General features: G+C 31.9%; 1 protein-coding gene across 8 annotated transcripts in view; it reads right to left on the bottom strand.

The window, feature by feature from the left end:
- LOC129807290 (homeobox protein prospero-like) overlaps positions 1-15,395 on the bottom strand; it is a 304,968-nt gene that overhangs the window by 23,667 nt on the left and 265,906 nt on the right. For 6 of the 8 annotated variants that reach the window (XM_055856457.1, XM_055856462.1, XM_055856463.1 and 3 more), the window contains one exon: positions 170-329. In XM_055856457.1, the coding sequence (XP_055712432.1) occupies positions 170-329 (160 nt within the window). The remainder of the gene's footprint in view (positions 1-169; positions 330-15,395) is intronic. The other 2 variants (XM_055856464.1, XM_055856461.1) reach the window with 1 other exon arrangement.

Here is a 15,395-nt window from a genome sequence, read left to right as displayed (position 1 = left end):
AAATTATTACACCTAAAATTAGTTTTATGGACCAACGACTAAAAAAAACCACTTGGTTAACTTTAGCAAGTGTACGAAATAAATGCCATTCCAAATGTCTTAGCCATCATTGTTAGTCTTTTGATTCAGAGGAGCACCTATTTGTAGCAATTTGTACAAAATAGCGCACCTGATCACGGCATACCTCTATGTGGTTATTCCGATTGTAGTGCAGGTTGAGAACTCGATAGATTTCGCTATCGCCGCTCACATGAAGATCATCTGCACTCTTGACACCTTCACTAACAGCTTGACGTGCATATTTCTCCATTTGAATATAATAAAACTCCCTGAAAAGAAGATACAACGCCATAAGTTCACTGACAATTTATTAGGAGTTGGGGGATTTTGTGCTATATAAGGGGCTGCAAAAACGTCCCAGATATGCGGAATGTTCGAAATTATAACTTAGATTCTATTACCCGAAAATAGATTTCTCTTGTGAGTAACTGAGAGGTAATTCATGAGCGTAACTAAATAAGTTTTTGACTGGTTACTGTTAGCGCGCTACCTTCAAACGATTTATGCTTCGAACAATTCATTTTTTTCAATGTGTTATAAATGTATTTGGCCCATTATAATATTAAATTTTAATACCTCGTCTAATGTCTCAAACTTTCATTAAAAAAAACTATGAGTGAAATCCATAAGGAACATAGAGAAAAAACTTGAATTACCCATAGCCTAAGTCGTCCGAAGGTAGCGCGCTTTCCCCTAAATATATTTTATAAAAATAATATTGTCTCACTGCTTAATGGAAGGGAAAGTGTTTCGGATTAATATAAAATGGAGTACTGTACTAGATAATTAGTTTTGGTCATGGATAAATTTCCAATTAACCAGGAAATCAATGAAATAAATAGACAGTTACCAGGAACTATAGTTAGAACTGGTTATTTTCAAAAATTTGACCCCTAATTCGAACAAATATTTTGGACCAATATTTTTATTGAAACCATTGTAAATTATGTAATTAAACTCCCCTACGTAGCCACTGAGGAAGGCTGAGGAAGGCGTGCAGTACGCCGAAAGCTTTGGGAAAATGTATAATTTCACTCTGGATTGAGTCCATTTCTACTGACACTTCCAGAAGGGACATTTATGTCCTGTCGTGGACTCGAAAACCCTTCCAATGTACTTAAATTTGTCAAATAATTTGAAAAACACACTATCCAGAATTGTTTAACCTTTTAGAATCGATTAAGATGATGAAAAGTCGGCTTAATTGATTCACAATCTATTGAACTGATTCATAGACATCTTAAATTTTTTATTTTTCCAAAATAACGTGAATAACTACTTTAGGGCTCTATAAATGGATAAAACCTGTTCGAACTTATCTCTATGATACATAGATCTTTTCAACGAACTCATACTTGATAAAAATGATTAAGAAGTATGTTTCCCAATGTTAACATTAACCTTGAAAAAAATGTTGCAGGAAATGATGCTAGGATTTTGGACGAAGAGTCGGTTAAATTGGATATTTTTATCAACTGATTACCAAACAACTTCAATGTTTGCCCAAAATTTTCAGGGAGTAATACAATTGAATTTAAAACCAGAATAACTAAGAGGTTCACAACCTGCGTATAACAAGTAAAAAAAAAGTTTAGGCTTCTCAGAAAAAAATTTTGCAAGCTGTGAAGAGACATCGACCTCGACGCAAACTTAGGACGAGCTAGCTGAATCAAATTTATTTGAATGAATTAAATTGAGCTGAATCTTCTCTGGTGCACATTAGGCGATTTTGAACATCTTCCTGAAGTCGCGGAGAATCGACAGACGGTAGCTACTAATCTGGGTATCCCAGGTCCGCGACTCCAATAGGGATAAGCGGTTGAAAATAAACGAATGATTTGTCTATAATTCTAATAGCTAAATGGTGAGTGATTCCCAGTAGAATCAAAAAAGAAATCAGGATTTTTGCTGTCGCTTTTGTAATGAGAATTGTGGATTGGATATCACTCGCTCTGATAGACGCTTTTTCATAACAAAAAAAATAAGAAAATTAACATAATTTTACAGAAAAAATAACACTCCTGATTCCCAACGAACCCAAACTTAACTCAGTTGATTGGAAAATGCATTCTCTAATCCATTTAAAGCGTTTTTATGTATGATTTAAGATCTTTTCGAATGTGAACTGAAAATTGGCCTAAAAATCCAATACACAGAAGTGAATAAATCGTAGAATGTATTTTTAAGTAAAGTAGTCTATTAACCGATAGTATAAAATACATTATTAGAAAATTATTTGTTTTTATAATCATTTATTAAATGAAAACTTCACACATTAAATTTATTTTCACTATGTAAACTACATTTTAAATGAAATCGTTAAGATGTCATCCGATTAACTCCGATCCGAATAAGAGAGCAGGCACTAAGTAGAACATCTTAGGGTTTCGAAATATGCATGAATAATTAACTTTTTAATCTCTTTGAGCACTAGCTCAAAAGCAGTTATATTGATAATAATCACGATAATAATAATAATAATTATTATTATTATTATTATTATCAAAAAAATTCGATAATTCTCAAAAAGGTAAATAAATCGCGATGAAGTCTTCATCCTATACTTTATTCACCAACATTACATTTAGTTCATGAATAACCTTCAAATGAACATTTGAAAATCGAAAATCCAAGCGAAAGCACTTAGATTTGTCCAAAATCCAAGAAACAAGAGTTTCTCATTTTTAAAACAAGTAGTAGGTAAGAGATTAATTACTCCAACATTATTTTAGTTCACTTCATTCTTTTTTTTTTTAAATTACAAAAATAAAAAAATAAATTTTTAACATTTAGATAATATTTTTGTGACTTATTGATTTAAAATTTCAAACATTTAAAATTTCTTTTTCTAGAAAAGTTTTCGAATACATCCTTCAAATGGGCACGCAATACATTAAATGGTGAAGACTTCACTATATGCAATTGTTTAAATGAAATTAAGCTCCGTTTAAATATTCCAAGCCAAATTACTTAAATTACACAATTTAGAAATAAAGATTAAGGCTTCGTGACTCGAGTAAGGGTTAATATAATCCATCTAACGAACACAATCGCTCCTGTAAAGCTAAATATTGATATTATCAAAATCAGTTAACCCATCCGAAATTCAGATGTATCCGCAACAACCTTCAAAATCAGAAACAGGAGGTTTTAGTGACTGTCCGTTACGGACGTCTGGAATTTAAATTGCGCGGGATCTTCAATTACGCGCGCAGGGAAATTTTATTTGACACTCATGCGGTGTACTTTGGGCCACAGAGAAAAAAAAAGTGCTTCCGTTTTGGACAGTTAAGCAGATGTGCAAAGTGATTTGTGAAGAGAAAAAGACTCGAAAAAGTGGAATTTTTATTAAGTTTAATATTCAAACACTGTTAATTTGTTAAACGATTTTGTACTTGAGGTGGTGGGAAAATAAATTTGGTGAAAAGACAATTAAAAGAGAGTGAAAAGTAGTTATTCTTGTGGCGGAGCCCCTCGTGTCTTCCAGTACTTGGGATTTTCGGCTTCTCACTGCATTGGTGTCTTCTGGGGAATCTTGTGGAGGAATTGGGCAGTTCATCAGGAAGATTTTCACCTGGAAAACCCACTGAGAGCACCCTCGAAGCAATCCAGAAGGCGAAATAGATGCCAACTTGACCTGGGACAGCCCACGAGGAGAAAAATTTTTTACTCCTTCGGCCCCATCGGCTCGGGGAACGGTTATTTCATTCATCTCTTTCTATCTCATCAATAGGTAAAGCAGTATTGCATCTTATCATTTCATCTTGAGCATATTGGGATTATCAGGCATTTTATATCTCTTTGAAAGGTAATTGTCACAGCATAACCAGTACACCCAAGGGGGAAATATCTTGTAGGAAATTAATAAGCATTATTCATTTTATTGAAAGGTTCGTACAATTGCGTACAGTGACATTATCTATTGATTTGCAGCATATTCGTAGTGTGGCCAACAAACTATCAAAAGTTTGGTATAAATGGATCAATTTCAGTAATATAGTTTTACCCCCGAAGTTCATACATTGTTGCATATGCATGAATGATGGAGTGGGTGATAGAAAGTGAAACATTATTTAATTTGGGTCATTGTACTCTCTCTAAAATTTGCATTATTAACCACATACTCCAAAACCCCTCCTCCACCAAACTCCCAGTGGTATTCAATTAAACTCATGTTAGTACATGCATTCATGTACTATTTGCTATATATTTGAGGCATGCAATGTAGGTCTATGTCAATGGCACTTCCTCCCTATTGAATCTCAACCCTCTTGGCTTGTCGATTGTCTGGGAATAATATCCATCATTGGTATTCAACAGAGGACTTGAAGAGCTTTAATGGATGTCTTACTTGACATCTTAAGGGAACGACAAAAAACTAATTTGTGCTCACTATTAAAAAAGTCCAGTTCAATTAAATCCTTAAATTTAAATAAATATGAAAATAACTCGAAATTTAACGAACTGTTAAAAGTTTTCAGGAAATTTTACTGAAAAATAAATCAGAGCAAAAGCTCTATAGTTTCATGAAAATAATAATCGGATTTATACATTTGACTGAAATCAAAAACATTCATTTTTATCTTGAATATTCAAAGAGACTTACTGTGTTATCACACTTACACATTAAAATTTTAATGTGATTCACATTAATTGTCGCTGGAGAGAGTTCAAATGTGTAATTTGTGTGTTTGAATCATTTTATATTCAAAATTTGATCTATTTGTTGATAAAAAGGTAGACTTGGCCCGCAAAATTTGACATAAATTGATTTATAGCATTAATGCGAAAAATTAATGCGATTTTCTCTTTAATTTTTTAATGTGAAAAATATTTATGCTTTAGGTAAATTTTAACTTATTTTTGCAGGCCAAGTTCACTTCTTTATCAATAAATAGAAAAACCCCAAATATTAAATGACTCAAATACACAAATAACATATTTGGACGCTCACAAGTGACAATTAATGTGAATCACATTAAAATTTTAATGTGCAAGTATGATAACGCCGTTAGATGGCGCCACTATGAGTACGTAAGAGAATTTTCTCATGCGCATCTATCTTAGTGATGTCGTCTAAAAGGCTTTTAACTTAGACAAATACCGCCAATTTATACAAAGTATTATATTAAATTATAGTATTTGCATTGGCAAATTGCAGCGGGTGACATTTTGTTCGGATGATTGGTAATTTGTGAGATAAAGTGAATCAAGTGCTTTATAGCACTAAAAGTGATTCAAAAGTGCTAAAAGGCACGAAGAAAAGTATTTAATTGGCCCTTGAGACTGGGTGACCAGCTGGAAAAGGCTGACGATAAGATTATGTATTGTTATGCGGGATGTAATTTAGTATTCTTCAGCTAGTCTCTTCTGCATCCACTTGATTCACATCCAACTATGCACTCAAGTGGAGTGTTTAGTGTGAAGGTGGTGGAGAGTACTAAGAAAAAAAAACTGTAATGTCATAACAACATCCAGGATTTACTTGCTAGTGGCATGGGTGAGAAATAAGAGGCACTTTTCACACTTTTCATTTTATGACATGATGCTGGATGAGGTGTTATTCCACACCCGGGTATAAAGAGCGAGAGAGCTTCATAAATGTGTGTCACATGTGGATGGAAGGAGGGAGATGGGAATGTTGGCATGAGAAAAGCACCCAGTGCAGTGCACCTCATCCCATTCAGAGCCCTCGGGAAAGCTCTGTGATATGGTGGGAAAAGTATGGTGAAAGAAAAATTGGCACAAGGTGAAAAGCACACACTCCAGCATTTACAACAATAAAGTCGTGCTCCGGTAAACTTAGTGCTTAATCGTTCCGAGAATTTTCACCCCTCTTTTCACACTACTTCCTGGAAATATGGATAAGAAATTTCACCTGAGTTAAGTGGTTCAATGGAGACAGTATCTGCACTAAATTGCCTTAGAACTTGTAAATTAATTAATAGCATTTAGGTGAATTCAACAAAAGACAAAATTCTCAGAATTGGAACGAATATTTAGACTTATAGAGGGTTCTACAATAAAGTTTAATTAAAAGGTTGAGTATAAGAGATTGAAGGTGAAGATTTTCGTATGACTTCGAATTGGTTTCAACGACGAAACAAGCAAACTAAAGTGATACAATCAGTGAAAATCTGATGTTTTATTATACTTCTTAAATACACTAAAAGAAAAAAAAACTAAAAAGTCAAAACAACTCTATGGCAGAGTTGAATTAACTCTACGAATAACGATGTAATTGTTATTCTTTTTCGTTGTAAATTTCAGTAAATAGAGTTGAAACAACTCTTCGTGTGAGTTGAATTAATTCGTCGGATATCGATGTAAATATTACTCTTTTTCTATGTAAAATTTCATCTCGACTGAAGTATATGCTTAAGTGTTTTCGTTTTAAGAATATACTTCAGTCAAGAAGATTTGCGAGTGACAAAGTTCATATGGAACATTAAATAGAAATATGCCTAACAGTATTTCATGAAGACATGTACGTGCATCATTACGTGATATTTCGTTCGAAACATAGGAAATTTGAGGTCAAGAAAATATTAATAAAGAAAATGATAAAATTAAAAAAAAACATTAAAATGCAAAACATATTCATTTTGGAATTTGAAAGAATTATTTAAACTCTAAAAAAGATTTTTTTAATTCTTTTAATGAGTTATTTTAATTCTTAAAAAGAGTTATTTTCAGTCTTAAAAAGAATTATTTACACTCTTTTGTCATGTAAATTTTATGAAAAAAAGGGTTAAAACAACTCTTCCGAATACTACACCTAAATAGAAGTAAAATCAACTCTAAAATGTAGTTAATTGAAAATCACAACGAAAAAGAGTTAATTTAACATCGATTCGAGTAAGGTTTACTCGATTATTTTCTGAGTGTAGAAAAGAAATAAAGAGTTTTTATCCGCCGAGGGAGAAACATTTATATTTAGAAAGAATTGCAAATTAATGTTTCTTGTTAAATTTTAAAGTTAAATGATTCAACCACAAAAATAATTACTCTTAAGAATCTAAAAATATTAGGCAATACGGATATTAAAGTTGTTATCTTGGGTTTAAATTTTGATAAACGTTCAGTTTAATCCATTAAGTTTTACTAGGGGAAAGAACGTTACCTTCGAACGACTCAAGCTTTCAATTCGTTTCTTTCAATTCGTTTTTAAATAAATTGAACCCATATTTTATTATCTTTTAAGAACTAATTACATACACAGTAAAAAAATGTGTAAAATTTTACTACTATAATAGTGCAAAATAGACCATTTTAGTTGTTTAATTTAAAAATGTTTAAAAAATGCACAACATTTTGGTAATTTATTGTCACTTGATTGAAAATAACCATTATTATAGTTGAAAAATTTTCAACAATGTTGTTTAATTTGAAAATGTGTAAAATTTTAACACTATAATAGTGTGAAATCGGATAAATTGATTATTTGATTGCGATCTGTGTAAAAATTCTCACTGTTATAATCATAAAAATTTTTCAACAATGTTTCGTGATTTAAAACTGTTCCACAAATTCTAAAAATTACCACTATTATAGTATGATTACAGTTTTCACATTATTGTAGTGTGAAAAAATACACAACTTTATGGTATTTTTTGTCACATGATCAAAAATTAACACTATTATAGTTTGATCATAATTTTTGACACTATTATAGTGTGAAGCCTTGTCTATTTCAACCAAATTTGTTGAATTTTTAAGCAAAAGTTGTTGAATTTTGAGACAAAATTTGTTGAATTTTTAAACAAAAGTTGGTTAAAAATTGTTGAATTTCCAATTAAGACTTATACTTCAGTCGAGATGCTTTTCATTGGGCAAAAGTCATATGGAACATAAAATATTATATTTATATGCATAATAAGTATATCGTGAAGATCCGAGCATCAGATCTAATTATTTCGCATTAGGGGGGATCCCGAGTACAGGAAAAACCAATAAAAATGTGTAAAAAGGCAAAAAAATCAAAATCTTCGAAATGAAAAGAAAATTTAACAATATATTCATATTTTCTGAAAACAACCATGAATAAATCCATTAAGAACATGGAACACATTGAATTGTCCAAAGCTTGAGTCGTCCCAAAGTAGCGTGCTTTCCCCTAAAGTTCATCTTATCTCCTTTTCTCAATTAAGTAGATTAAACGGTAAAAAAAATATTTTTTTTATTCCTTAAATTCCTCAGAATTCCATTGTAACTCTCCTAATTAATCTAATTTCCTGAATGAATATAGTAGTAGAGCTTAGAGTGCCCGTACTCTAAGCTAGAGTATCATGAATAAAGCATATGCTTCATACCTCAATTGGCTAATAATGGGATGTGAAAGTGTTGAAAATTCCTCCTAGATTGAACAATTTTCCAACGATAATGGTGTGACTCTTTTCTCTTCCAACAAGAGAGCAAAATCTCCATATGTGGGAACACTTATTGTTGCCATTTGTAAAATTGACTATGTGGCAAAAGCGTGGAAATTTTTGCAGGAATGAAAGCAGATGAGGATATGTGCTTTTGAAACTTTATGTCGTTGATTGAGTACATATGAGAAAAAAGGCATTCACAGAAGCCACGCTATAATTATCAAAGTGCTTAACAAAAAAAAATACAGAGAGAGAGAGAGAGTTGAGGAGACACAAGAGAATAAGAGAATATATTGCACAAAAGCTTGGCGGAAAATGGAGAAAATTTTCATCTTTTATTGGTGGTAATTCACTTTTGACTTCAATGTACAAATTCTTTTTATGCTTTTCATCATGATATAGTTTACAATTTAATTAATAATATTCACTTGATGACATTGGGCGCAAAAGCCAATTAGAGTAGTATATCAACACTCAGAAAAATAAAACATGAGAAATTGAAGCACTTTTCCATATGTGCAATACTCAAACATATATTTTTTCCTATTTTGAATAAGCAAAGAATCAGCAAAAGAGGCAATTCGCGAAGAATTCATATCTCAAAATTACACATTCAGTCTTTTTTTCTCATTAAAAAAAAGTGTCTCTCCACGCGATTGAAATCAACGCTTAAGGCAGCAAAAACCAGGCAATGAAGTATTTAACTTGACACCAGGCGCCTCCATCCATATCGTTATCCTATTCAGTCGCAGAGGCTTATCTCAATTATCAACACCCATTCATCGGATGTGTGGGTCGCATTGTAAGCCTCTTTTGCGGAATTCTACGGAAAATATCTCCCCATTGAGATTTAAAATAGATGACTTCTAAAAACGAAATGCATAAAACTACCTACGAGCAATCTGCGAATTTTCCTTTATCACTGTCTAACAAAAAAAAATGCAAATTAATCGACAATTGTATCTCCAATAAAAATTCAATTGCAAGATCTTGGGTGGAATGAAAACTTTTCGACACTGTCGAATCGATAGTACCGATAAATATAACACTATCTGTTATATTAAATTAATGTAGACTTCTTACGCATTGTTTGGCCATTTATTGTGACATTCTTAAAAGAATGTGATTGTTATAATTTATCTATTTTGTCTAGAGAAGGTGAAGCTATCGTTTAAATTTTTCAGAATCCACAGTCGATACTATCGAAAATATGTCATCATTATCATCTCTGAATCGATTAATCGCCAACTGAAAACGCTTAAAGATTCTTGCTTTAGACGGGTGGATTGGCTATTAAAGAGTAATAGAGTAAGTGTGCCAAATTCCGGCCAGCTTGCAATTCCGGCCATATTTTTTGTTCCTCGAATTTCCATGATTTTTTAGTCTTTACACACTCTAGAGACTATACTTTGCAAAAGAATAACAAAAAATGTAGCTTCGACAAACAAGATGACGTGAAAAGGACATTGGAAGAATTCGCGAAGGGCAAGAAACTATGAGAATTAAGGTGGCCGAAATAGGGCACCAAAGCTATGTCTACATTTTTATTCATTTTAAAATGTATTAAGAATGATTTTAGAGTAAATAAAGACGATAAACTTTCTACAAGGTTCTAAGCAACACTGCTTAAGTAGAAGGAATGAAAAAAATCATTTTCTATTAAAGATATTACATTTCAAACTCGAGACTTTGGCGCTTGCATGCAACTATGCCGACATTTGGCACACTTACCCTAATTTGTATAATAATTTTCATTTGAGTTTTTGTGTGACAAAAATAATTTTAAAAATATGTTGTAAAATTTAGGGTCGGAGGAACGTCTGTTCGACAGGGAACTCCTATTGATACTTTTGTCAAAATGTTGAAAATTATTTAATGTATCTAGTAAAATATAAGTAATATAACATTTTTTCTGTAATATACCTTTTACTATACAAAACTGAGGTGTTCAAATTTCGTATCCCAAATGGTTCAGAGTAGGGTGTCAATAGGTGCTGACACGAGTTCTTAAAGTGTCAATAGACGTTCCTTTCACCCTAAGCCATGTCTTCGGTGGGGTTACCGAAAAATTGAAGACGCTATCTCCAATCATTTAACCAGTGGACTCACATCTTCTTAGAAGAGTATTCTCTTACGATCCAAATAGACTCACAGTGATCCTCCAGAATATTTCGACAGCTCAGAATATAAAACGAATAACTCGCGAATGGCCAACTTTACAGGAAAGCGATTTCGAGCTAAAATTTTACATGCTGAGTATAGGATTTTTAAGATCTAAAATCCTTGTAACTAACTTTCCGATGTAATGTTCACAGGGAAGTTACGGGGTGTCAAGGAACTCAAGGAGCATCCGAAAAGCGAAAAAAAAACGAATTTTGAAATTATATTTTGACAAGTCGATTTAGCCTGTATCTCAAACCGTTATAGATGGGATATTTTTTGCATAAATTTTCTCTACCTAATCCTTCAACGCTAAATTTTAATAGCTAAATATTCTAGAGGATCATCCAGAGTCTACTTGGGTCTTTACTTTCTTTTAATTCGAATAATATAATTTTACAATCAAACGAATACTTAGAAGCGCGACTAATTGAAATGCAGGCGATAATTTTAAGCAAAAAAAAAATACGCGGGAACTGTACTTTCTCACAAACAGTAACGGTTTTCTTCTCAAAAACGAGGGTAAGAAGCGCGCTGCAAGCAACAAAACGCCGAATTTCACATCTTCTGCCACATAAGAAAACCTTCTCAAAGACCTTCCCTCGGCAGAGAAACTTCTCTAACGGTCTTTTCTTTCTTGCATCTCAAGTCACTAAGATTTTTCAACCCCGTCCATTTAAAAGACCCCTCACAATTTCACAATTCCATTGTTCAGGGGTTTGCACCTTTTCTACCGCTCAACTTGTTTAGAGACTCTTGGGGTGCGCTTCGTCTTCCAAGACAACTCTAGCAATTGTGCTGAGATTCAAGAGAAAAAAAAACACGTCCCTTTAAATCTCACGTGAATAGTATTTGAATTATGCTTGTGAGAAGATGATGGGGTTTGACGGAAAGGAAAAAGCAGCTACAATGACAAGAAATCCTGACAAGAAACACACGAGTAACTTCTTAGCGACTTTCCCACCCAAAAGGATCGCGTAGAATCAAAAGTTAAATAAGACGCCTAGAGATTCCTTTCTACTGATATCATCCTGGATTTTTGAGGATGGTAATGGGACACCATAACAGTTGTTCAACCAGTTAATGGTGCCTGTAAGAAAATATTTCATATTCATGGGACATTTTATTTCAAGGATGGACAAGGATTAGTTTTGATAAGAAAAGAAGGTTTTAAACAAAACGGTATTCAGAATAATAAATATCAAAATAAATTAAAAATATATTTGAAACTTTGGAAAAACATTGTAATAAATTTCCAACGGGATTTTTATAAAGTCTACTAACAGGGGAGTCACTGAAAATGAAACACGAGATATCTCTAATCATTTCGTATCTGAGTTTACTAGAATAGTCGCAAACGTTTCATCGCAGGAGCTGCATTTCTCATCCGCGAAATAATACAAAAATATTAACTTTGTTAAAGAACACAATATTGGTCAAATTATAAAGCACAAATTTTATGCTATAAGGGTTCATTGTAGTTACGTGAATCAAAAAAAATAAACATTTTTTGAATATTTTTTCCACATAAAAAAAAATATTTTAAACATAGAACAATGCAATATTCAAACTATATTTTCTGAAATTTTCATTTAAAAATTTTAAAAAGTCAGCTATTAAAACATGATTTTCAAATACTTTTTTTTTATTAAAAAATTACGAAAATTTTCCCAAAAAATGCAAATTTTATTTTATTCAAAAATCTTTTGTTCAAGTATGAGATAAAAGAGTTAAAGTCATATTATAACACGAAATCTTAAGTTTTCTTCTGATGAATAGGTAGGGTCGGAGGAACGTATGTTCGACAGGGAACGCAGGGAACCCCTATTGACACTTTTCTCAAAATGTTGAAAATTATTTAATGTATCTTAGTAAAATATAAGTAATATAACGTTTTTTCCGTTATATACCTTTTACTATAAACAGAGATGTTCAAATTTCGTATCCCAAATGGTTCAGAGTAGGGTGTGAATAGGTGCTGACACGAGTTCTTAAAGTGTCAATAGACGTTCCTTTCACCCTATATGTAGAGTAATCAATAAGATTTAATAAGAAAAAATCCTTCCTAATCCCTCTACGGATTATTTTTTGCATTTAATAAAATATTGAAAAGTGGAATGACAAAGTATAAGAATTACTTCACTTTTTTTTTCTTTGCTAATTGAATACTGTAAACTGTAAAGTATTTACGACTTCATTCCAAGATAAACTTAAGTGTTTGTACATTTTTTTTATAAATATTGAGAAATAAAAGTCAGAGCCAAAGTGAAATAAAATTTTGATAATTTTTTTAACTAAAAGTATTTTTCAAACCTATTTTTTTTAAATTTCAAAACCGTCAATTTTTTGAACATATAACAATTATTAGGTATGGGTATCAATTTTTTTCAAATTCAAACAATTATAATTAAATTGTGTTGGATAATTTCTAGAAAATAAAATCTCCCATATTGTATTATTTTGATTATCCCAGTTGGTCTTATCAATTTCTGTTAATTTTTTTTTATTATTTAAACATGAACTCTTATCCTTCAAATTCGTAGCTCCACTTGCGGAAGAAATCAGTGATCTCAAGCGGATAAAAAAATTGCTAATAATAAAGAATGTTTAATAATTTGTTTGAATTTATGTCTCACAAGGGAAGGTCTCGGACCTTCGGACGAATTTCTTTATGAAACTTTGCATATTACCTAATTTGGGCACGACAAATACGATGGTGATAGTAAGAAACCTTGCAATTTGTTGTGTCACCCGTTACAGGGGGGGTGTTTGGGGGACAAAATTCACATTTTTGGCTGTAGGAGCCAGAGGGTTGAAGATAGCGACTTGGGGTCTTCGGGTGACCCCCCCATAAGTTGACCTGGGGAATCTAAATATAACCTTCGTTTTTCCCCCACCCCTCCCCTTTCCCTAAAAACACGTTTTTCTGTAATATCTCGAAAACTACTCTTCAGATAATTTTCATTGGCTGATATGTTTTAGACCTTGTCCAGACGGATATTTCGTCCATACATGCCAATGACCTTGAAAAATTTCTTCATGGTGTTTTTCAAGGTCAGATGTACTATGCTCAAAAAACTCACTTTTTTCAGACAATTTTATTAAAGCATAATTTTTTAAGAACCCTAATCGATTGCTTAATCAATATAAGCCAATTTAAGCCACTTTAATTCCATTGACACGCTTTTGACATTTATATATATTTCAAACCCAATTGTCATTTTAAAAATATTTTATTTGATTTGACACCTAATATTTGATTTTGACTGATTTCCTGAAGTAAGACATCATGGTAATGCAATTTTAATTAAATTTGTGAAATTTATGAAATTTACAAGGAAATTTATGAAATTTTATGAAACTTATGAAAATTTACTTGATAATGTTTTAACGACTGCTGATTAATCATTTTCAATTTATAGCATGGATTATCATTTGTAAATGAAACGAAATAAGTTATATTAGGAGAAAACCAAAATCTATTACGACAATAATATATTGAATTTCAAGTGTATAAAAAGATTTTTATGTAATCATGAACAAAAAATGCTAGTTTCTGGAAGGCATAATTTTCAAAACTAAATATTTTAAAGTCACACTAAACATTTTTAAAAACTACGCAGAACCATCACAAAACGGTAAAAAGTATATTTAAAACAAGTGTAGTTCAAGTATAAAACGACTAACCCTGTCCTACAAATAAAAGTATAAAATCAAGTATAAAAATGGTTAAAGAAAACGCTACAAATACGCACAACTCAATCATAAAACGGTTCACTTTGCATCTAAAAACACGCACATCTTTATCATAAAACGGTTAAGATCGTTCTTAAAAACTAGCACAGCTTGAAACATAGACCGGTTAAGATTGTGCTTAAAAATCCGAAAAACTAAATCATAAAATGCTCAAGATTGCGCTCAAAACTACGAACAGCTCAATTATAAAACGGTAAGTGCGCTTAAAATTGCGTAGGGGAAACTGGGGCACCACCAAACAGGGGTACCACCAAACACTGCGATTTTTTAAATAGGTATAAGATTTCAGAGAATGAGACTTACGTGAAATCATAGATACTATAGGGATGCTTGTCCAGAGAAAGAATGATCCACATAATTCAAGTAGTTTAGAAATAAGAATCTTTTTTCGCAAAATTGTGAGATTTTGATAATTTTGGTCATTTATATATCTACCTGGAAAATAAAACTGAAATAAGTTACATCAAATTTCACTACACCAGCACTTTCCTACATGTTTTGGGATAATATTTATGTATTTACTAAAGAAATTAATGTTCACATTTTTTTAAAAGAATATAAAATCCATCACAAAACAGAGTTTGGGGCATCAACAAACAGGCAAATTTCTCACAATTACAGATGTCGCGAGCGTAGCTTGAATGGCAAAATTTTTCCTCTTATCTTTCTTACTCTTCATCTCCCTCTGTGTTCTATTTCTGAAATTTATATCCATTCATGGGATTTTCATTCAAAACTCAGGAGAAATATAGTTTCAAGAACCCAATTTTGAATTAAATGATTTTAATGATTCTTAAATGATTTTAATCAAGGATTGACGAATGATTTCTCGATTTCATTACAAATAATCAGAAGAGTGCGCAAAATTTGAACTTTAGGTATAGTGTTTGCCACGAATTTAGTGGCGCTGCTTTCCAGTCAGAAGTCGAATGTTGTCAAAATGATGAAAAATCCATTCGTTCGGTGTGCAGTGCTTTAGTTTTTTGCTATTTTGGTCACTCATTCCAAATTTTGCAGTGTTTTTTTGAAAATTATTTACATTTTTAA

The sequence above is a fragment of the Phlebotomus papatasi genome, chromosome 3 (genome assembly GCF_024763615.1).
Source record: "Phlebotomus papatasi isolate M1 chromosome 3, Ppap_2.1, whole genome shotgun sequence".
NCBI classification, from domain to species: Eukaryota; Metazoa; Arthropoda; class Insecta; order Diptera; family Psychodidae; genus Phlebotomus; species Phlebotomus papatasi.
Note: the sequence above shows the minus strand (reverse complement) of the source record. Positions and strands in the feature narration are given on the sequence as shown.